Source organism: Emys orbicularis, chromosome 1 (genome assembly GCF_028017835.1).
Source record: "Emys orbicularis isolate rEmyOrb1 chromosome 1, rEmyOrb1.hap1, whole genome shotgun sequence".
NCBI classification, from domain to species: Eukaryota; Metazoa; Chordata; order Testudines; family Emydidae; genus Emys; species Emys orbicularis.
Window position 1 is genome coordinate 175330666 of NC_088683.1, and position 24092 is coordinate 175354757.

The following is a 24092-nucleotide window of genomic DNA, read 5'->3' on the forward strand; positions in this document are numbered from 1 at the left end:
AGTTGAACAACTCATGCATTACAATATTATATATAAGAATTGGACCTGAATTTTTTATACACCAGGTGGAGCACTTGATCTGCAAAGAGGACACATCCCTTTGGGATTTGCCATGATACTGCTGATAATACAGATTTTATTCCAATTAAAAGATCTGCAACTGATTTCCACATACTGAGTCAGCCTTTTTAGCCTTAGGGCATGTCTACACTTGCCATTTAAAGAGGGAAAAGTCCCCACTTGCCAATGACTTTTTGCAGTGAAACTGAGAAGTTTCACCGCAAAAAGAAAACCACCTCCATGAGAGGTGTACAGCTCTTACTGGTGATGCTTTTGCAGTGATGTGCAAGTAAAGTGAAGACACGTTATTCCTGTTTATACAGCTTTTAGCCTCTGGGGGATATCCCACAGTGCCTAGGTGACCACTCTAGCCAGAAGCTCTGTTGCTAGATAAACAGACATCCACCCCTCCCCCTGTAAAGCCCAGGGAACTTTGAAAATCCCCTTCCTGTTTTCTTGGCAAGGGCTCACTTATCTGGTCATGTGACAATGCCTGCTCCAAAGGATTCATGAGCTATTGGAGCTTATCAGTGTTTGGAGAGAGGAGGCTGTACAGGGACCCAGGAAGCCCTGCAATCACCTCACACACACACACACACACACCCCGCTTCCCACAAAACCCATCCTCAAACTGGAGAGAGCGGCACTGTGGGATAGTTGCCCTAGAGCGCTGCTCTCATCGGAGATGGAAGTGCTGCTAATGTAAACACTCTCTGATGCCTGAGGAATTAAGTGAGTACACAAACCAGTTACTTTGACCGGTTCCCTATCACTGGTGAAACTTACAGTGCAAAAACTCTGCAAGCGTAGACATACCCATAGTCCTACAGGTTACTAAACCTCTCTCTCATACAACAGCGTTAGGAGTAATGTTTAATGGAGGACATAGGGAGCTACCCTCCCACTTTATTATCAGTAGGGAATGGAATTACTCCCTGTGTTGTCTAAGTATTAAATCTTAGCAACTAAAAATACCAAGTTCTAGTAAATATGTTCTAGCACAATAGCAGGCTTTGATCTTTGAAATATTTAAGCCCCACTACATCATACTGTGGCAAAGATTTGTTTTTGGTGGAAGTTGTTTGAACACACTTACTGGTCCCAACCTGCCCGCTCCTGCCAAAGTAGTATAAAGAAAAGCCTTCACAAGGAAATGCTTTCATTGAAATGCTCTGTAGTCCCACTGTTTCTTCCACTAAGAAGAATAAATTTGAAAATTCTTTGAGTCTAAAAGTAGTTCTTTTGGATGGGAAATGTGTTTTTTTAGCACTTGGTGAAACTATTCACTTGCTGCTTGGCCCTCTTAAAAAAAAAAAAAAAAAAAAAAAAGTCATGACAACTAAAACTGTGCAAAACAATCAACTCAAACAGCTTTTCCAGGAGTCATTCTGAGAGACTAGATGGGAAGATTTCAAAGTAGCAGCCGTGTTAGTCTGTATCCGCAAAAAGAACAGGAGTACTCGTGGCACCTTAGCGACTAACAAATTTATTTCAGCATAAGCTTTCGTGGGCTACAGCTCACTTCTTCAGATGCAACTGAAGAAGTGAGCTGTAGCCCACGAAAGCTTATGCTGAAATAAATGTTCGTCTCTAAGGTGCTACAAGTACTCCTGTTCTTTTTTTAGATGGGAAGAGGTTCTCATGGCAAGAAAAAACTGGGAAATATGTGAACATGCTTTCAAAATGAGGCTGAGGCCCTCATGTTGAGATCTAAGCCAAGGAGGACCCACCTTATAGAGGGGAGGGCGTGGGGCTTATTTTGGGGGACAGGGGTAGAAAAGGGCTGGTTGAGGCAGATTTCTCTTGATGCTTTTTCTTGGAACTGAACCTGGACCGAATGATATCCAAATCCCCGTAAATTATACTGCTGAATTTGCTTTGTGAAGCATGCCCTAACTCAAAGCCTGCAGCATTTTCCCAGCAATTTTGAAACTGGCTTTGGTACTTTTCCTAATCTACCTCATCCTGTCATGGAGAAACACCCAACTCTGCAATTTCCCCAGCAAGCTCACATCGTGCAGTTTTACCTCACAGTGCTTCCTGTCCTTAGAAAGCTTGAACCCTTTCTTGCCATCACAATAGCAGGCATAGCTTCCTGGAGAATTTACACACTCTTGAGCACAAATGTTTTCAGCACATTCATCCACATCTGCAGTGAAACGGAAGCACATTGCATGAGACTTAGACTGAACAATCATTTAATGTTCTAAAGACAAGTACATTAAGTTAATGCAACAATGGGCAAGACAGTTCTGTATTGGAATGTGAATCCTGTCTGTGGTGGTGGTGTATTAAAATATTAAAGGGCCCTCTCCAGCCTGAAATTTATATTGCCTTTTGGATGAACAACCCCAGCAAGTCTGATATGGAAACTGTGCAGTGAGCCAGGGCAAGGCTAAACTGATATATGAGATGCTACAAAGCTGAGCTGCATGGCTGAGAATTACAGAGCAATGCAGAAGAGCGGAGTTGACATAAATGAACTTCTGCCACCTGTCTATCGGTACTACCTGTTCTGGGCCACTCTCCTCTTGTTCCACCTAAGGTCTCACAAGCTGCAAAAGTTACTACAGTCCTAACAGTATACATGGCAATTGTGTGGAGCAGAAACAGAGGGTATGTCTACACTTACAGAGGTTTTGTGCTGTACGTTTCACCGGTGATAGGGAACCGGTGAAAGTAAAGCGCTGGTTTGTGTACTCACTCAATTCCTCGGGCGTCAGAGAGTGTTTACACTACCAGCACTTCCATTGCTGATGAAAGCAGCGCTGTAGGGCAGCTATCCCACAGTGCAGCTCTCTCGATAGGTCTTGTGGGAAGGGGGGGGGGGATGAGCAGAAGGCATTCTGGGTCCCTGCTCAGTGCCCCATGCTGCCCTGCTTCATGGTCCACGCTTCAGGAGCCCCATTACTTCCTTCTTTCTTCCGAGGCATTTTTTTTTTTTAAAACCTCCTGCTGTCTGGCTGGCTGTCTCCTTTCCCCGCCACATCTACAAACAAAGGGAAAGGAAGCTTCAAACTTCCCGGGGCTTACACGGGGGAGAGGTGGACGTCTATGCATCAGAGCAGCAGAGATGCTGACCAGAGTGGTCGCTTTTGGAACTGTGGGATATCCTTCGGAGGCCAAAAGGTGTTTACACTGGTAGAACGTGTCTTCACTTTCACAGCAGCACAAAAAGAACAGCAGAAAGAGCTGTATGCCTCTCGTGAAGGTGGTTTTCTTTTTGCGGTGAAACCTCTGAGTTTCACCGCAAAAAGTCATTAACAAGAGTAGATGCTCCTGTGGTTTTAGCGCAAAAAAGGGACTTTTTGAGCTTTAAATAGTAAGTGTAGATATACCCAGAGTCTGTTTGCATCAGGCCAAAATCAGTTCTCTAGAGTCACATCTGAGGGAGAGGTACCTCCTCTGAGTATCGTAGTAATCTTCCCAAGCTGCAAAGCCCAGACAGTTCAAGTGGAGTCTATGGAGACCAACTTAGGCTGATTAAAAGCAAAAACCAATTGGCTATTAAGGAGCTAAACCCACTACCTTTTTCATGTTGTTGGCTATGTGCAATAAATAATGTAGAAAAGAAACGTTGTGTGAAAGGCAAATTTAATTGTTACATTTCTAATATGAAAACAAGCAAAATCTCTCATGAGGCGAGAGGCTTTGTAGGCATGAGCTAAGGGCAATGTATAAAGAAATTTTGCAATGCCGGTTCTGAAATGCCCTTTTGATGTAAATAAATGATAGTATGCTAGTAAATATATTTTAAAAACATGATTTGGTTTTGTAGCATGCTAGGTTTTTAAAAATTAAATTCAAGATCTCCTCTTTAAGCTCTACTTTATAAAGTGGTGAGCATAATGTATTGGGCAGAACCAGAAACTAGTTCCCAGGATTCCTGGCTTCGATTCTAGTACTTGACACTGACTCACTGAGTGACCTAGCACATGTCATTTAACCTCTCTGTGCCAGAGGTTCCCCATAATTTACATGGCAGATACTTCCTTGGTGTATTGAGGGGACTAGACAACTAATACTTCTGAAGGGTTTTGAGATGCTTGGAGGAAAGGCACTATACCTATTAAAATGCCCAATCTTACTGTCTTTGCTGTTTGTTTAGTTGACCAAGGGTCTGTTTAGGAGAAACAGTCTGTTCAGGAAGGATAAAGATGTGTGGAGCTGAAGACACGATCAATATCTAAATTAAACTGTAGTGGGCTTACATCATTCTTTAAAACAACTTCTATTGTGTTTTAAACCCCAGGTTTGATTCACCTCCAGGATTCTGACAATGCAAACTGTGGCCTCAGAACTGGTATGTCTGCTTGGAGGGCAAGAGGGTGCAGCAAGTGCTAGTCTCCAGGAAGACCTGCTTTGCCAGGGTGTCTGTAGTGGGCTGGTGCAGCCACACAAGTGGTCTGAGGGGGATGAGCAAAGTCAGTACTTATTCCAGTTTCTACTGGAGGGATGTTTATGAACCCTGACTGGATTTTACAGCTGCTTTCCATTCACAGAACCCCCAGAAGAGGGAGATGCTGATACTGCAGCAGCCTTCTCCGGGGGGCAAGGGAGGAGAATCCTACCTCCTCCCTTTGCAGCAGCTACCGCTATAGGCTCTGTGTTTGGGTATGCGTGTGTGTATGTAACTTTGACTTCACTGATCCACAGGAGTGAATCTGGCCCTTCAACAGGACAATGGAAACATACATGTTGCCAACCTTCAGACAGGCTAAGCTGCTGTCCATCTGCACAACCCTGTCCTTAAACAGGATTTGGTGACTCATTTAATGTGGTTATAACAATTCTGAAAGCTTAGCAGCATTACATCCTTAGTAGGAAGTGAGACTCTGCTTTTGTTAATATCCTTAGTCTCACAACCTTTCAGGAACCCAATTTTAAAAGTAAAATTTACACTTAAGGAGAACCCCACACAACCTAAATGTACACAAGAAGGAGGGGGGGGGGGGGAAGTATTTCAGATTGTTCCTTGAAACCATAGTGTCTTTTTTATCCTAGTATACACAGTTACAAATCTGTTAGTATCCTCTCTTTAATCCCACAGTAATTGGGCAAGGGAGAACAGATGTCTGATTACGAAATCCTTGCTATGGTGTAAAAGTTAAGGCACCAGACAGTTGCACATAAAGACATGGAATAAAATGCTCACTGCCAGCAAAGAACTATTTTTAAGTCTTTATTTATTTATTTTTGGTGTGATAATAAAAAGGCAGTATCTGCAGGTCACCATTTGTGTTTACAGCACTCCCTGTGCTATAAAGAGCTTGTGTTAAACTGCAATCATGGCGAATTTCCTCCTAAGGTAAAGTCCTAAAAGTTCATTCTTTTTTTCACCAGTTGGAATTTCATTATTTCCACTGTATAGCAAACATTAAAGCTGGTGGAACGAATTAAAATGATCCAGAATCAAATCTGCAAATACTCAAATATTTTTTTTAAAAAGGCAAAATTAGACATTTCAATATTTGTACAGTGCCTTTTCAGAGCTCTACCGCTAGCTAAATATATATTCACCTTCAGCATGAATAGCTACGGTAACTTTCTCTGGAGGGACGCTTTCTCCCACATGCTGATTTCATAAAGAAATGTTCTTCTCTCCCTAGAAAATTTATGAAAGGACAATCTTCTTCTGACAACTCATATATTAGAGTGCATGGAGGAGGTGTAATGGGGGTGGGAGGAGAGGAATGGACCATTTTTAAATGACGGTCTCAGGTCCCAATTTTTTGAGAGTGAATCCCTCCAGTATTATATTTGCACCCTTTATGAAGAGTAGCCAGATTGACTCAATATCAATGAGCACCCAACATTTGAATGATAGTGACACAAAATGGGGTGATTAATATACCCCTAGAAGAGGGCAGAAAGTTGTTTGATATGTCCTAGCAATTGTAACAGCCCTGGTTGAGATTCCCCTGCTGGATCCTCACCAGGCTGCTGTGCTAGACCCACTTGCTGGGCCTGTGCGCCTTGATGCCCCCTATGATCACAGGGTAGGCTCCAGCTACAATCTCTGGCTGCAGACTCTCTGGCACACTTCTTGGGCACAAACTCTCTGTCTCGTACCCCTGCATGGAGGATGGACCCCACAGCCCAGCTGCACAAGGCCCTTAGCACGAGTGCTGACCCCCAATACACTTCAGTAGCATAAGCAAAACCCTTCCCTAGAGCTCATCTTGTGAGTAGTCAGCCACTGGTTTATAGTTCACCCTTTCAGAAACACGTGATAATTAAAGCAAACAACACAGACTTCGCAGACGGATTTCTAAACCGCTCACTCTTTACTTTAGACAGCACAAGAGATGTACAGATCTAGGCAAAACAATGAACACCTGTATGCCATTCCTCAGTTTCCTCACCACCCTTGAGCATTCTTTGGGATTTCAGCTGGAATCTTTCCAGGGCTCCTAGTCCCCTGTATTGAATCTCATTCCCCCAGCTCAGGGCTTCTTTCCCTGGCCCCTGCAGTTAGTATCCTTCGCCTCCAGTTGATCTGGTAATCAAAAAGCTTCCCTTTTGAGTCCCTCCTCAGCTTTTGGGTACATCTACCAAAAAAAAAAAAAAACCTGCAGCAGAGAGACTCAGAGCCCGGGTCAACTGACTCAGGCTTGGAGGGCTAAAGAGAGCAGTGTAGATGTTTGGGCTCGGGTTGACCCTCCAGTCTACACTGCTATTTTCAGCCCCGAAGTACAAGCCTGAGTCAGTTTGACCTGGGCTCTGAGATGGGTGTACCCTTTGAGTTTGTAAACCCCCACTCTGACACATCCTGTGTCTTTGTTCCCTTCCACTGCTCCAAACCCCACTCTCTGCAAAGCACATAAGATAACTGGATTGTCTAAACTTTAGCCAGCCCATTGTTCTAAGGTGCTCCCATTTGAATGGGAACTGTTTTAAGTTAACAACTCTCTATTGTCCTTGACGTGGGAGAAATGGTAGCAGATGGCTGATTCCATGTTCATGGAGGCATTTAATGATGCAACAATTTCATAAAATCAACTAGAATTTGTAAGTTTCATATAGACAGATTTCCCAAATTGTCACAGCAGTTATTTTAAAAAACCCAACACCCTTTACCTTCACAATTCTTTGAAGTTGAATTATATGTGTAGCCTTCCGCACATTCACATTTATATTTGCCAGGGTAGTTCTTGCACTGTGCTGTCCCACAGATGTTTGGATGTATCATACATTCATCCCAGTCTACAAATTCAGAAGTGTTACTGAGAATAAAGTTTTTCTCATGACATTTTACCCTGCCTCAAGATTGTAAGGGCAAAAAAAAAAAAAAAGGCTCACAATTCTGGCAGATCTTGCTAGGTTTGGCATAGTCTCCTTTGTAAGGAGACTTCCAGAGGATTTTGCAAGAAATTTTACCTTGCCCCCAAGTGAAGTCTCCTTCTGCATACCTTGATACTCTGTAAGCTCTACTATGGATCCAAGGAAAAGGGACAAGTGTGTCAGAGGTTGAAGGGGAAAAAAGTAGCACAAATGTGTTTACTATAATGCTCTGTTCATCATCATTCCTGATTGACAGCTAGATTGTGCAGCTGTTACTCATATTGGTGAGCCCTAATTAATGGCAGGTAACCTCTCTGGCATCAAGACTACTTGTGTGAATAAGGGCTCACCAACATGAGCCAGGGGGGTGCACAATCTAGCTCTAAAGGATTAAAAGTATATGAACAGGCTCTGTTTAACCAACTTGTGAGCCTGCATTTGTCAGACTGCAGTATTGCAATGGGATTATATAGGAGTCATGATGTCATTGATTATGTGTGTCCACAAAAGAACATGCACTAAACAGAAGCCCAGTGAAAGCCAGCCTGAAGGTCTGTCCCTTTATATCCTCTGACGATGGTATCCATACCAGTTAGTGCAGTTCAACAGAAAAGTTTTGAATAGTAAAAAAATGCAATACTAGGAATGAGATAAGCTATTTTCTTGCCAAAATGCCATCACATTTTTCTGCTAACTATATTAACACATGGCCTTTACCTGGAATTTTATTCCAAAATAAAGACTTAACTCTATAGTCAATGAAAAGGCCTTTGGGCAGGGCCGGTGCAACCCATTAGACGACCTAGGCGGTCACCTAGGGTGCTAGCATTTGGGGGGCGGCATTTCGGGTCCTTCGGCGGCGACCGGATCTTCGGCCGCCCCGGTCGTCGTCGGCATTTAGGCGGAGGGAGCTGGGGTAGGGGGGCGCGGGGAGGGCCGCCTGCAGCAAGTGTGGGGGGGGCGGCACGTAGGGGAACTGCCGCATGGCTCCCCAGGCTGGGGGGAGCTGCCGTGGGGGGGTGGCCCTCAGGGCGGGTGGGGGGTGAGGAGCTGCCATGGGGGGGCACCTTGGAAGTTTCGCCTAGGGCGCAAAACATCCTTGCACCCTTCCTGCCTTTGGGCTACACCCTGAAAGTAATTATAGTGATGCAATGCAGCACAAGCCTTTCCCTATATAAAGAGTAGGATGACTAGATAGCCAGTGTGAAAAATCAGGACAGGAGTGGGAGGTAATAGGTACCTATATAAGACAAAGCCCCAAACATCAGGACATCCTGATAACGCGCATCCTCAGAATTCATTAATATTTTCCTTTCAAGTGAAGAAAACCAAAACTCAGAGAGTGAAATCCAATCAAAGCTACAGATTTTCACAGACTGTGTTTCCAGCTAAGAAGGTTAACTGCCCTTCGCATTCTAGAAACTTGACTTGGGCTATGAAATTGGTTTAAGTCTGGGGTTTGTGACCCAAGCCCAGGTTTCATTAATTAACTAGCTTGGGTTCATGTAAAAAGGCTTACACAACCCTAGTAGTGAACTAAGTTGGGCATATCAATGGGAATCAAATATACATTAGATGGCAGAATTTGGCTTGAAATAGGAAGGGAAAATTTAAAGGGACAGTAGCTATAGTTCAGTCTAAATTCTTTAATTGGTAGTATCCAAACATAATTTCTTTTCATACAATGATGTTTTAAGTGTCCTTTCTTACCTTTGCAGTCCTGTTTATTTGGAAGTATATAGTATCCATTGTCACAGGAACAGCGGTAGCTTCCAGGAACATTAGTACAGCTGTGGCTACAACCTCCATTTTTATTTGCTGGGTCTTCGCATTCATTTATATCTAGAAGGTGTAACAGAATATATCCGTGTTCACACCCATACCCTATTGTAGTAACTTCTGTACAAGTCATGTCTTGTGAAGTATCATTTAAAAATTCATAATTTGCTGATCAGTAATATCATGGCAGTAGCATTATATGTGAAGTTATAAACTGAAATCATGACTAAAAATATATTTTCCAGATAAATTTGGGGAGTGGTCAAATCAGTCCCTCTGAGACAAAAGGCAAGCTGATGCCTCAGCCAGGTGTACAGAAGGCTGATGGACAATTACCAGCAAAGTGGCCATTCTTTGGCAGGAAAGAGGGCAGGGGCAAAAATTTTCATCTTAGCAAAGAAACGGCATGGAGTTTCCTTCGACACAGGTGAGAGAACTTTGCTTTGAATCTAATATAGTTTGTTAAGTTAGTCACCAGTAGCATTTTATCTTTATTTTTCTTGTAAACGTGTCTGACTTTTATCTTTCATTACTTGTACTCACTTAAGATCTCTCACTCTTTGTAGTTAATAAACTTGTTTTATTCTTTTATCTAATCCAGTGTGTTCAAATTGAATTGTCTGGGTAATTTCATTTGGGGTAAAAAGTTGTGCATGTAATTCCCTTAAAGGAATAATGGACTCAATGTATCTGTACTGTCCAGGAGAGGGCTGGGCAGTACAGGACATATGTTTCTGAGCGGAAATCTGAGATTGGGAGTGTGTTGGGATCATCCTGTGGTAATCTTTAAGACTGATAAGCGCCAATTTGTAGCTGGCTGGCTGCAGCACATACAGACATAGCTGGGGGCAGTTTGTGAGCAGTCAAGGTTAGAGGCTACAGCCGCAAGGCATTGTGAAGGACATCCCCATCCCCGGGTTACAGACCTGGGGTGACATAGCAACTCATTGGTCTGGATTGTGGCCTGGTATGTCACAGAAGGGGAGCGGGGGAGCCCAAGAAATCTTAATCTAAGAGAGGCTATTTGCTGCCTCATTTATCTATTTAAAGATATGGTATTGTTAATAATGCTCTAATTTCAGCCATAGTAACAGATACTACCATCATAGTCACAATATGGACTGTACCTTCTTCACATCTCTCTCCTTGCCAGCCTGGTTTACAGACACACGTGTATCTGGCTTGCCCATCGATGCATTCCGTATATCCATCTTCATTGCATGGCAGAGGGCTACATTGGTTTGAAATTTCTGTGTGTGCAGAGGGGAAAAGATCAGGGGGGGAAAAAGTTTATTTTTACGCTCCGCCTTTCCATAATCTTGTTTTCTTCCTCCTTTCCTCTGATAGTCACCATTCGCAACAAGGAAAAAGCTTGCCACACAAGAAAAAGCATCCACATAGCACATGTCCTTCTATTAATTCTGCCCAGAGGTAAGTTACTTCAAAAGTTACAACACACTTTGTCACCTTTGGCAGCTAGTCCAAAGACAACATTACCAGTTATGGATCAGCAACATTTTCCCCCCACCAAGAGAAGACGATTATAAAATGAATGGCTCATGGGAATTGGTATACAGTGCTTGTTACTACTGGGTGCAATCTGGCCCAGGTTGGTAATAGCAGCAAGCCACTACCAAACGATGTCTCTTCAGTGGCATAGGTAAATTAACCTAGAGGTCTCAGTTCAGTTCTTAGTAAATAGCTGTCTGCATCATCAATCATCATCCCAGTTGTCTCAGCAGAGGCCAAGGTCTGAAAGGTACAGAGACCAATTCCTTTGTCATGCTAGAGGTGGTACATTTGTGTGGAAGCTTATACCTCTGCTGCCTGTCCTGTATATGCTCCATTGACAAACTGGCAACTTCACTTCCCAGTGCTATCCAACTTGCAGCTTTCACCAACTTTAAATTCACTTACAAAAATAAAAAATTGGAGCATGCAGAGGAATCGAGAACGCTCTGTGCATCCCTGTGTAGCAATGTAAAGCAAGGTGCAACATGTCTACTACAGGAAGAACGCAGAGCCTATTGTTTTACTCTGTACTCCCCTAAGTTGGTAGGTAAGTTTATACTTCAACTATTTTCCCCACTTTCTTTGCCTTACATCAACATGCTGGGGTGCTTAATGAGTTTATTCTTGCTTCAGTTTGTAAATATGGGAGACGTTGAAAAAATTAATCTGTAAAGCTATCAGCAAATGTCTTGCTCCTTCTTTGGGATTACATATTTGTGAAGAGTGGGCCTGTAGCTTTTTGAGGCTTGCTTTTTAAAATGTGGGGTTTTAAAACACTAGTAATAATTAGGGTGACCAGACAGCAAATGTGAAAAATCAGGACAGGGGTTGGGAAGTAATTGGAGCCTATATAAGAAAAAGACCCAAAAATCGGGACATCTGGTCACCCTAGTAATAATAGAAAGAGAAGGAAAAAAGGGATTGGTTATATCAGATGATTCAGAACAGTGAATTGGATGGCTACCATCATATTATATGGACCCAAACCTGCAGTGCCCCCATTGACTTTAACATGCTCATAAGAACTGAAAAACTGGGCTCTATAGTGTCTTACAAGAAAAAAATCTGTTCTATTTTTTTAGCCTGTTGTAAAGCAGAAAGTTACATAATCTTATTTTGTTTGCATATTTCTCAATTACATCCAGCGGCAACTGGTCATTGAGTGGCTGATGTAGGTGAGCCCCACTGATTATGTCACACCACAAAAAGTGTATAGCACCTATAGAAAGGCTGCTACATTGCAGGGTGCAGTATTACCTGCTGCAAATAGATGACTCCAGCTACAGGCAGAAGAGGGTGCAGGCACAGGGAAGGGAATATGGCCAATGAGTGGCTAACACAGATTAACTTCACAAAAGCAAGCTATGGGACTCTCTACATATTCTTCCTGCAGCCAAAGACTTTCCTTTCTGCCTCTCTCCTTCTGTTTCCTTAGGTCCAACAACAAGTGAGCTTGGTGGGCAGGAAGTGTGTGGATGGAGGGGAATTAAGAGGGAAGGGTGTTCCTGAGCAAGAGGAGATTCGGTAGAAGGAAGAGAACACTGGGAACTTATGGGGGTTCTGAGCCTGGGGAGGATAAGTTGAATTGGCAGGGGTGAATGTGGGGTGAATGGAAGGAATGAGGTGAATTGGGTGGGGGGAAGGGGAGTGAGGAAAGAGATAATAGGGTGAATTGATGAATGACAGTGTGAGTGTGGGTGAATTGGTGGAGGAAGATAAGAGGGTAAGGGATAGATTGGAGGGGGAGACAGAAAGCAATGTGACCATAATAAAACAGAGGGGACACCATTCTAGAAGATGGAGTGTGGTGGGAGAGGGAAGTGAGGGCTCCCTATTCTGTCCACTGTCTCCTCCTCCCCCATTCACCACCAAAACCCTCCTCATGACAACTCCTCATGGCAGTGACCCAGACTGCAGTGGAAAGGTAAGAAGGTCACTGGGAAGATCATGGTACCTGCATCCCCCCCACTCACCAGCCACCACTGACTACACCAGATCTCACAAACCACCTGTCTCTTGACCAACACAGACATGTTCTGTGCTGCCGTATCCTGGTCTGTTAGAAAAGAAGACCTCTGATTAGGCGAGACAATCATTCTCATTCTTTTTTAATGAAAGGCACAGTACATAAGTTCACACATCTGGGGACAGAGGTCAATACTAAGTATAGTACAATAAAAAAAAGTTGGGCAAAACTCCCTGACTAAAGCAGGTGGATCTATGTTGACTTTAATGGAGTACATCCATTCACAGGTGAATTTGGCCTGTAGTCTGTAAACTCACTAACAATCCTGCCCCTCCCCTCAAAAAAACCTGTTCCATACTTCTCCCATCCACACCCAACAACCCTCCAGGTTCACTCCAGGCTCCTTCCCCCTCCCTCAGCTCCACTGTCATCCCTGACACCCCCCAAGCCTTTGCACTGCTTATGACGGGTGCAGGAAATATAGTTCTGTAGTGTAATTTAAATGAATTACTCCAAGTTCTATATTAATATGCCCAGTAAGGAATCTATTTGTCAAAATTTTTTTACCAGAATCGTTTTTTGGGTCTGTATTGTTACAGACATACTTGCTGACAGATATTTTGAAATAAATTACCAAAATAATTGAAACGGTCATGATTATATTGTGTTATTTTGACAAATAAAATATGCAGAATTTTAAAATACTGTGTGCAGAATTTTTAATTTTTTGGTGCAGAATTCCCCCGGAGTATTACTCAAGAGTGAGAGTAAACTCTACTATTTTGAATGTAATTTTACTTTCTAGATAACTGTATTATGAGTTTAAAATACTAGTTTCTTTTTTCTTACTAGGTGGACTGCTCTGGGAGGCGAGGGGGGGGAGAGTGTATGTTTAAACCCAAATCAGTATTAGATACACCATAACTCTGTCTCAGTACTGTTTGTGAAATTTATATCATAAATTCTTACCTTTCACACAGGTTCTCAGGTCAGTTGAGGAATCTGGAATAACATCAGTAACCTTGAAAATCCCTGCTCGATGGGAGCCGAGGCAGCCTGTAAATACAAACCAACACAATCTGCTTATGGGCCAAACACCCATTTAAACTGAAATCATCACAACGGAAATTAAGCACTGCACCTTCAAAGAGCCTATTCTCACAGTTTGAGCTAGAAAACCAGTCGACACATTAAGGACACCTGATCACAGCCTCACATTCTGAATGGCTCAGTCAGGTTCTAACTATACAGAAGAGCTTGTGAGCTACTGGACATCAGAATTCAAAAGAAAAACACCCAGCTATTGCAACTTATAGTATGCAAGTGGGAAGAAAGCCCTCAGTATCATACAAACTGTATGATAAAATACAGCACACAAGGAGGTGTGTTTTTTATGAGTTGACGGGGATTGGTACTTACTTAAATATTTGGGGTAAAAATATTCCTGTAAAAAGAATAAGAGAAGTTTAGTAAGTTTTAAAATAATTGGAATTATTATAAAACGTTAACTAGACATTTACTGAAATGTATTTGTCCTGTAATTGAAAAAGGAGATGAAAGAAAGAAGAGGTCCATCAATTATCATTTTTATTCATCTATGGAATCAACACAGGGCTCCAGATTACCAGAGGGAGGGAGGGGCAGAAAAAAAAATAGGTGAGGAATCCTCTCCCTTTATGGTTCTGCTCTCCAAATTGGAGATTAGGATTCAGCAGGGAATAGCATTTCTCTCCCTGTGTCAGAGAAGGAGAAAGGACCAGTCTGTCCTTTGCTGAGTCAGCGCACACTATGGAGGCCCCAAAAATCAAGAGGTGCAAAATTGTTCTTTGTATTGTTTGTGCCTAAAAGTCCTGTACAGGGTGGCAGTCTGAGTCAAACCTTACAGGCAGATAAGATCTAAAAGAGAAGTAATTGAGACTTTTCAAAGGAATCTTGACCTGTCTTTTTGTAGACACAAGTACCTGATTTGCAGGTGCAGTCAGATATTTGGATGCCTAGAAGGAGATTTTCAAAGGCATAAAAGGCAATTAATGGGAGCTGGACATATAACTGTCCTTTCTGCCTTTGAAAATCTCCCCCCCATATGGCAAGATTTTCACCCAAAATTAATCCTGGAAACAAAATTGCACCTAATAATGATAGGTAATAAAAATCTAGCTTTGAACATGTATTTATATTGAAAATGAAATGGAAAAATGTTTTGGCTTTTTATTTAACTAAGTGATTAATAATACTGCACCCTTATGTGGTATTTTTTTTTAAATAAAAACTATAACCCTAACAGTCTAACACTAAAAGTAGCCCAATAGCCTGTGCTATTTGATCAAAGGCAGATCATGCAAACAATACAGACTTTATTTACAACCAAAAATAAGAGAATTCATTTTCTAACTTTATAACAGATTAATGTCCATTCTGTAATGCAAATTTAATGCCTCAAACATTTAACATTGTAGATCCAGTGTGCTGTGCATGAACTCAGGCACTAGAATCTTGTACTTAGAAGAAAGTCCTTCAGCAAGGGTGCCCAATATCTTTATGATAAAAATGGCTGCACCAGTAATTTGTTAGGAGAGCGAGGGCCATACTCAGGGCTGATCTACACTGGGGGGGGGATCGATCCAAGATACGCAACTTCAGCTACGTTATTCAGTCGAAGTATCTTGGATCGAATTACCTGGGGTCCAGACGGCGCGGGATCAACGGCCGCGGCTCCCCCGTCGACTGCGCTACCGCCGCTCGCTCTGGTGGAGTTCCGGAGTCGACGGTGAGCGCGTTCGGGGATCGATATATCGCGTCTTAACGAGACGCGATATATCGATCCCGGATAAATCGATTGCTACCCGCCGATACGGCGGGTAGTGAAGACGTACCCTTAGATGTTTTGTTCTGCAAGTAGTCTCTTTGTAGAATTCTCATTTCAGGCCAATGGGTGTTCCATGCATGGAGTGCTGGGAAATTTGTGCCTTTAAAAAAAAAATCAAAAGAAAGTACACACAGCCATACTTTGTGCATCTGCTGTCTTCCTTAATAGGTAATGTGCATATGCACTGGGCTGGCACTCTGCACATGGAAGAATTTCACTCTTGGTCTGAATGCTTTTTAGCCCTGCTATATAGAAACCTATACATTTCCAGATTTTTTCTTCCTCCTTTGCACAAAACTGTTCTCCAGTTCTCAAATGCTCATCAAATTCTTACCGTTTCAGGATTATTTTCAAATATTTCTCTGGCTTCTTCTTTATTGCACAGTTCTTCAATGCATTCTCTTTCTAAATTTCCCTTCTTACTTTCTTCCATAAAAGAATTGGCTCGACGTTTCCTAACCAGGAACTCAGAGGCATACTGCTGAGACAAAACTTTGTAGAACCAAACAAACATTTTTCACATTGTACAGCTCAGCAATGTGGTAGGGTAAAAATTAATTTAGAGTGAGGTGCTAGAACAAAAATCAGAATTCAGTTGGTAGTCATGCTGTAGCCATGTGCAGCATTGTCAGGCAATGTGGGAGAGAGGAAGGATATTTCAGGATTGCTTTATCTGTGTGTTAGTTGCCTAAATAAATAAATAAATAAATCCTGATTAACATTTACAGGGATTCTTAGATCTCTTTGTACAAAGCCATGCCCAGAGCATCATTTAAATGTCACTGTGTTAACGGAAAACATTGTTTTAATCCTGAGGATTCTAAAGAAAGGGAGAGACTTGACTGGCAGGATGAAAAATTATGCGGAATCTTACAATATGTTAGAGTAACCTGTTTTAATTACATAGAAGTAAGGTATTCTGTGAACCACTTATTTTATATGAGGCCATAAGTGCTTTTTATAAGCCAAGAGATGCCTGCTAATACTTCTAAAGTAAATACTTTATGAATACTTCACAACCTAAGGTGAACAACCCAGTACACAATGCAAAATCTCAGGAGATGACGCTAGTGGCACAGCTTGAAAAATGTTTGGGCTGATGTTGTGAAAGGAAATTCATGTCCCTCTACAAATGTTAATGGAGATACTTACGGACAACCTACATATTTTATAGGTGTAATGCTGCATGTGTATCGCTATTTACTTTTTGCACATCTCTGTGTTGCTCTTACTACTGACTTTTAATTTTAAATGTCTTGTGAATAAATGAGTTAGTTGGAGAATATTTTGTTGTAGCAATAATCACTATTCTACTGGGACCTGATTCAAAGTGGAAAGACTCCCACGGATTTCAATGAGTTTTGAATCAAGCTCTTAATACATTCCTCACATGGTACTGCAGATACAGCATCTAAATTAGACTAGGGTTTTTCTGTTGCTGTATTTGGTTTTGGCTGTTCCTAGTTAACAAGAAAGATATGGATGAACAGACCTGGAAAAAGTCCAAGTCATAGGGTTAGAGGGTGAGGCTGACATGTTAGCTGATGGGCACAACAGTTCTATATCTGCATTGCACTAATTAGCATTTTCACAATTTACCTGATCAGATTAGAATGAACATATGAGGCCTGCCGTGCATAATCAGACAGGATGTCCATAATATTCATCACTGTCCTATGAGAATCAGTTCAGGCAGATGTAACTTATGGTCAGACAGAGGATTGTATTGATTATCTGAAATCTTGATGCACTAGCATATATATGCCAGCAATGGTGAGCATCCCCTTGTTTATACACTGCTAAATAGACTAACAGAAGAGTGCAACTGATATGATGCATTAGCAAGAGTGTTGTGTACCTTCCCATTGAAACAACATTTATCCTTTGCTACGGATTGCTCTCGGGTGGAATGCCTCAAACACAATATTAAAACTAGTCTGCATGCCTCAAACACAATACTACAGCTAGTCTATTAAATATAAGGAATGCAACTGAGGGGCTCACAATAGCTGCATCAGTGGATATCATATCAAATGTAGGCATTTCTCACAAGAACTTCCTCATTGTATTTGTTCTGCTTTTTGTTGCATGGGCTTGTGGTTCACACTGAAGATTTAAGTTAGCATAACTGGCTTCTACCTCACCTTCATTTTAACAAGATATTGAGGGCAGGGCAAAGGTGCACAATGGACCGGCTGTCCTACACCTCTGAAGTATGAGCCAGGCTTTTCTCTCAGTGATCAGCTAGCAATTCTGGCTGGCATGGAACTGGCCACAGTATTTCATTTCTTCCACCTGCATAGTGATCCATTTGTAGATGTTACAAGACCAGTGAAGAAAAATCCTGAAGGGTGAAGAATCGCACATACAGCACTGTTAAGATGATGGAAAAGTTTTCCCCATGAAGGAAAGTTCATGTTGTGAAAAAACATCCCACATGTGTGAAACCTTTATGCTTAATCTGTGCCACTTTGTATTTAACTCAGCCACTCTGGTTTCTTTCTCCAGACCTGAAGAGGAGCTCTGTGAAGCTCAAAAGCTTGTCTGTTGTACCAGAAGTTGGTCCAATAAAAGCTATTACTTTGCCTATCTTGTCTCTCTCTAATCAAAGATGGCCATTTGAGCCATCCATAAAGATAGAGTGGTGCAGCAGCTTTGCAGGTAGAGGGACAAAATGTAGTGGCTGAAAGAGATCAAGACTCAGTAATAATAAAATTGTGTATGTTAAGAATAATCACAGAGGGCTTTAAAAAGTTTCATATGGGCGGATTCCCCATAGCAACAACCTTCCAATTCCAGTAACCGCTACTGTGTAAATAAATTGTTAGGTAATGCTAATCTACTGTAACCTGGCAATACAGCATAGCTGCTGTTGGTAGCCCTTCTATACACAACAGTTGGGTTAATTTCTTTTTTAATATGTAATGTTCCCTATTACTTTTAACAATGACAGATTGTTCACTTCCACCAAAAGGTCTGATCCTACTCCCTCTTTTTGTGATTTCCTGTGCTTCCTCTCTCTCTCCCCCCCCACCCCATATTTTTATTGGAGTGCAAGGAAAGTGTATTAGTTTATCTGCTAAACAGGTCTTTCTTTACATGCATTCTGCTGTTTCATTAAAAAAAAATCCTTATCTATACTGCATGTTTGATTACTGGAACTCAAATTATCTCGTGACTCTGTCAAACAAAAAGTGAATATAATAGGCCTGATCAAACTACAACTGAAGTCCATTGAGATTCTTGCTATTGATGTCAATAGGCACTGGATGGGCTGTGATTATCTAACAATTATTTATCAGGTGCTTATTTAGAAATAGTACTGTTGAAAGAAATAAAAACACAGGACCAGATTCACTGATTCACTCCATTTATGCTTCTGGTGCTGCAAAGCAGCCATAAATCTGGCTTAAATGGGCTGGTTAAGAAGGGTTTACAGTTGTTTTGTGTCACCAAAGGAACACAAAGCAACAGTAGTGTACCTGTGATTTGGCCCACAAGTGCTAAAAAAAATATATATATTAAACATAGTGCTACTGCAGAAAGTGGAGCTAAATCAGTGATATAGCTGCCATGTAGCAATTAACTCCTTACTTTCAAGAATCAGATTTTTATTAAATGCATTAGTAATATGTGAACCAGTAATGGAACCCCTACATACAGAGGTTTTCCCATCTCAGGCACATGCAAAGTAAATCTCTTTTCATTTGTTATTCTTTCATTAGGCTATGCAAATAAGATACCTGTTTTTATATGTAACTGAACATGTGTAAATGTATGTTTAGATCATGCAATTTAGATCCCGACTCTTGAAAACTGGTCCCAAAATGTCTTGAAGAAAAATATTGTTTTCTTTTGAACAAGTTTAACAGGTATTTGTTGTTACTCTGTTTCGCACTGACAGTTTACTTCTTGTCATCCAGTATACCGAATTAAATATAGCCACTGCCCTGAAGAATTTACAGTCTACTGCCCAGTCCTGCCATAGGACCAGTGCAGACATACCCATGTGCTAGAATGGAGCTCACATGACTTTGGTGCAAAGGTCTGCTCATGTCGATCTGACTACAGGATGGAAGGCATTAAAGGCAGAGGCACAGACTGCCTCATAGTTAGGGCCCTACCAAATTCATGGTGCATTTTGGTCAATTTCATGGTCATAGGCTTTAATAAATCATAAATTTCATGATTTCAGCTATTTAAATCTGAAATTTCACAGTGTTGTAATTGTAGAGGTTCTGACCCAAAAAGGAGTTGTGGGGGGGAGGGGGCGCATCGCAAGGTTATTGTAGGGGGGTTGCAGTACTGCTACCCATACTTCTGTGCTGCTGCTGGCAGTGGTGCTGCCTTCAGAACTGAGCAGCTGGAGAGTGGCGGCTGCTGGCCGGGAGCCTAGCTCTGAGAGCAAAGCTGGCACCAACAGCAGCACAGAAGTAAGGATGGCATGGTATGGTATCATAGGTGCCGGCTTCCTCTGGGCCTGGCCACCCCCTAAACCCCAGCCACGTCCTGCCTCTTCCTGCCCCTGCTCCGCCCCATGTTCCCTTAACATGCCCCATCCTTGCTCCTCTCCCTCCCAGAGCCTCCTGCATGCCGCGAAATAGCTGATCGTGGCAGGTGGTAAGCACTGGGAGGGAGGGGGAGGAGTTGATCAGCAGCAGGCAGGGGGCGCTGGGGGAGAGAAGGGGACCTGGCTGACGGTGGGTCCTAAGCATCCACTAATTTTTTTCCTTGGGTGCTCCAGCCCTGGAGCACCCACAGAGTCAGTGCCTATGTATGCTATTGCCACCCTTACTTCTGTGCTGCTGCTGGCAGGGCACTGCCTTCAGAGCTGGGCACCCAGCCAACACCCGCCACTCTTCAGCCGCCCAGCTCTGAAGGCAGTGCAGTAGTAAGGGTGGCAATACCACGACCCTCCTAAAATAACCTTGCAACCCTCCCGCAATTACCTTTTGGGTCAGGACCCCCAATTTGAGAAATGCTGGTCTCCCCCATGAAATCTATATAGTATAGGGTAAAAGCGCACAAAAGACCAGATTTCAAAGGGGGACACCAGATTTCACGATCCGTGATGCATTTTTTATGGCCATGAATTTGGTAGGGCCCTACTCATAATGCATGTGCATGAGGATGCTAAATTAAGGTTGTATGAGTAATGCTAAGTCTGGCATTACCTACATTTTGAGTGCTTGACTTTGCAACCTTAATGTTTTTAATGTAACTTTTTTTCCCCAAGGTCATACAAAATAATTGAAGGTCCACAGAAGGACATTTGGGAGATCCAATTTACTTTTTCTTATAATAAAGAACAAGAGGAGCACGGCTGGCTGAAATTTGGGATTTTGGGTTAGCAGGAAATTTAAATATTTCAACATTTGGTTTTGTTCCAATTCAGAATTAAACATTTTTTTTCTTTTTTAAGTTTCCAGTGAACCAGAAATTCTGAATTTTGTTTGTTTTGGCAATGCTGACAGAGGGCATTTCTGAAATGAAATATGCTCTTAAGGACCCCAGTAGCAGTTGATTAACAAGAATCATGTTGACTTTAGTTTCACCACTGCTGTAAAGCAGTGTTGGAATTGACAAGAATCGCATCAATTTCAATCAGCAGCTGCCAGGACTTTTGGGGTCTGAGGCTCTGGGGCAGTGCACATAGCACAGTTGTCCCAGAGCCACAAGCCCTGGAAGACCTGGGGTCCCAAGCAGCTCACCAGGAAACCGGGCAGGTTTCTGATGGAACTCTGGCTGTGATTCAACGAAAGTTTGGCAAATCCGAGATGTTTTCACCAAATATTTTGAGTTCAACTAATTGGCATTTTCTGACGACACTTTGTTTCACCAGAAAATTCCCAACCAGCTCTGAAGAGGACTAACTAATCCTGCGGTGCTCACTGCTGCAGGATATTATTGAGAAAAATATTTTAGTTAAAATTGATTAGCCACTTATATGAATTTGAACAGCATAAGTAGTTATAGTACATACAACAAAATTTATAAGAGCTGGCCATCCTTATGCTTCAAAGCGTAAACCGATTAGCAGCCATACACAAAAGCAAACTTTCCATGATGGTTATAGTATTACACAATTCTCTGCCACTGCAGGATGAATTCCCTGATATTACCGGGGCCTGGGAATACTTCGGTCCCTCCAACTCTCTGCCTGTGGCACATCATAGTTTAGTCACTTGTGGGCTGTAAAATGTCAATTGTTGGGTTTAGGCAGGTGCTGGGTGGTTGTGGTGGCCTGTGAGATAAAGGAAGTCAGACTAGATGGTCTGGTGGTCCCTTCTGGCCTTAAACTTAATGAGTCCATAACAACAAGATGAATTATTGGGGATGCTTTTGAAAACACCTGACATTGGTTAGAGCCGGAACTGGAATACTAGCCTAGATGGCAATTTTAATTTTCAAATATAAATGTTCATGGAAAGATAAGTGGGAGGGTAATGTAATGGGGGAGTAAGGGAAGAGAGAAAACTAAGCAAGAAGGCATGAACAAAGAAGAAAAAGGTATATGAAAAAAGGGGTTTCTTTTAGGCTCTGCACAAAAATAAGGTAGAAAATGAGCTTTCGTCATTCTCTAGCATTTAAACAAAAGGTTGAATGGTAAATATTAGTTTTTTTCTGACTGTTTAATCATTAAACAGGTCATAAACATGCTTACATTTTAAAGGTTCTAATTCTGCTAGTGCCCCAAATTACTCCCCTGTGAATGTTCTTACTCTGGCACCAGCAAAAGAGTGCTGTTTGACCTGAGTGCAAACTGACCCCCTCCCCCCATTACTTCTAGAATATTTTTCCTCTCTCTACATTAACAAAAGGCTATATGGACATGTCTTTTCATCTAATCCATATTACCAGTGGCATCCTGCCTAATTTCAAAGCATCAGATTTGAAGTTATGCTGCTCAGGCAACCTTCAGACTACAGTCATTTGACTTGAGAAAACAAATGAATAATAAGTCAAATGTAAAAACTGTCTGTACCAAAGCACTTTCTCAACACTACAGTTGTATTAACAATTCATGGGAAATAAGTAATATTCAAAATATTGACCAGGAGCAAAGAAGGGCCCCAACTTGAATTCAACAAGCCTCATTTAGAGGCTACTTTCGTCACAGCACTACATATTTTTTTAGTGCTAAAAACATCAGCAACATAAACCTGTTTCTGCAACAAAAGTGACCTCCGCATTTAGCTAAAACAATGTACGGGGAGTCTGGTTTGCTCACCCATATTAATGCATTTTGAAGAAAAACAAAAACAGCAACGCTGAAGCTTAAAGTTCAGGAATTGCACAAAGATGATAAGGGGTCTGTTTTGTCTGTAAAAAACCGGGGGGAGAAGTTAGAACTACCACTGCAAAAACTGGAAGTCTTGTCACATTTTCAGAATAAACCCCTCTCCTTCTGCTGCCTGGGGCAAAGAGAACTTGACACAAATGGCGGCTAATGGCCCAACTCACTCTGAATTCTGCTATCTCAATGGCACTTGATCTGTCCTCAGGAGGAAACAGGCAAGCAGCAAATTATTTCCACAAACGTACAAAGCGGTAATGTTGTTTTCTACGACTGCAATCTAGGAGCCTGATAGATTAATAGACCGCTGCCACCATCGCCTTGTTATGCACAGTAAGTTTCCAGGTGCTGTGCATAACAAGGGGTAAGGGAAGGGGCAAAACCAACCCGAATTATTCACACAAACAAGCAAGTGTGAACTTTGCCTAAGTTTTGAAGCTGCTGAATTTACTTACATGTCCTGGCCTCTGAGAGAGCAATCACCACAACCAAACAAGTGTGGAAAGCGACGCAGCGCCTGCCTAGCAGCCTCATTCTTACAGAAAGCAGCTGGAGGGGGTTACCAGGCACGTGTGGTTGGTGCTGGGGAGATATGGGCAGACAGGTCGCCTTAGTTAGCAGAGCGTCGCTGTTTGCTGTGTGCCTGCAGCTTCCGTGAAATAGCAGCACCGCAGCAGCAGGGGATCGATCTGGTGCCAGATTCCAGCCGTCCTGGAGAGCTGGGGGAGGGAGTGATAAGGGGGGGGCTGGACACTTCCAGGGAACATTCCTAAGTGTTTCTCATGGAGCATAAACAGGATGCGCGAAGCTTACAGGGCAGCCAGAGCCAGGAGGCTGCTGAGCGCCAAGCGCTGGTTTACAGCTGCCCGGAAAGCCGGGGGGTGGGAGAGAAAGAAATCGCATAAAGTAAAACGGTAGCCTGCAAAAAGTTCACTTTCGTCAATGTTTTCTGACCAGCTCTTAGCTCTCCCACCCAGATACAGAGAGGGACGGACACCTCCGCTGGGGCACCACACACCAGGTTCAGCTTAGGCAGACACTCCCAGTCCCGGGACAGAGGACACCAGGCACTACTCCCCATCCAGAGACAATCCCTTAAGGACCCCAGGCACAGCTCCCCAGCCACAGACAACCCCTTAGGGACACCGGGCAAAGGTAGGGTTGCAAACTTTGGCTGGGCAAATTCCTGGAGATTTCATCACATGACATAATGTTTAATTAAAGATTAATCTTTGATTCCTGGAGACTCCAGGACAATCCTGGAGGATTGGCAACCCTAGGCACAGCTCCCCAGCCCAACACCTCCCTGGGGACACCGGGCACAGCTG

General features: G+C 42.5%; 1 protein-coding gene across 1 annotated transcript in view; it reads right to left on the bottom strand.

Moving 5' to 3' along the window:
- The window catches only part of PROS1 (protein S), a 48458-nt gene extending 25033 nt beyond the window's left edge, over positions 1-23425 (bottom strand). Inside the window, exons 1-8 of the mRNA XM_065407256.1 lie at positions 23220-23425; positions 15802-15959; positions 14021-14045; positions 13571-13657; positions 10251-10373; positions 9055-9186; positions 7141-7266; positions 2088-2209 (exon numbers count right to left, since the gene is read on the bottom strand). Of these exons, the coding sequence (XP_065263328.1) occupies positions 2088-2209; positions 7141-7266; positions 9055-9186; positions 10251-10373; positions 13571-13657; positions 14021-14045; positions 15802-15959; positions 23220-23298 (852 nt within the window). The 5' untranslated portion in view covers positions 23299-23425. The remainder of the gene's footprint in view (positions 1-2087; positions 2210-7140; positions 7267-9054; positions 9187-10250; positions 10374-13570; positions 13658-14020; positions 14046-15801; positions 15960-23219) is intronic.
- Between the last annotated feature and the right edge of the window lie 667 nt (positions 23426-24092).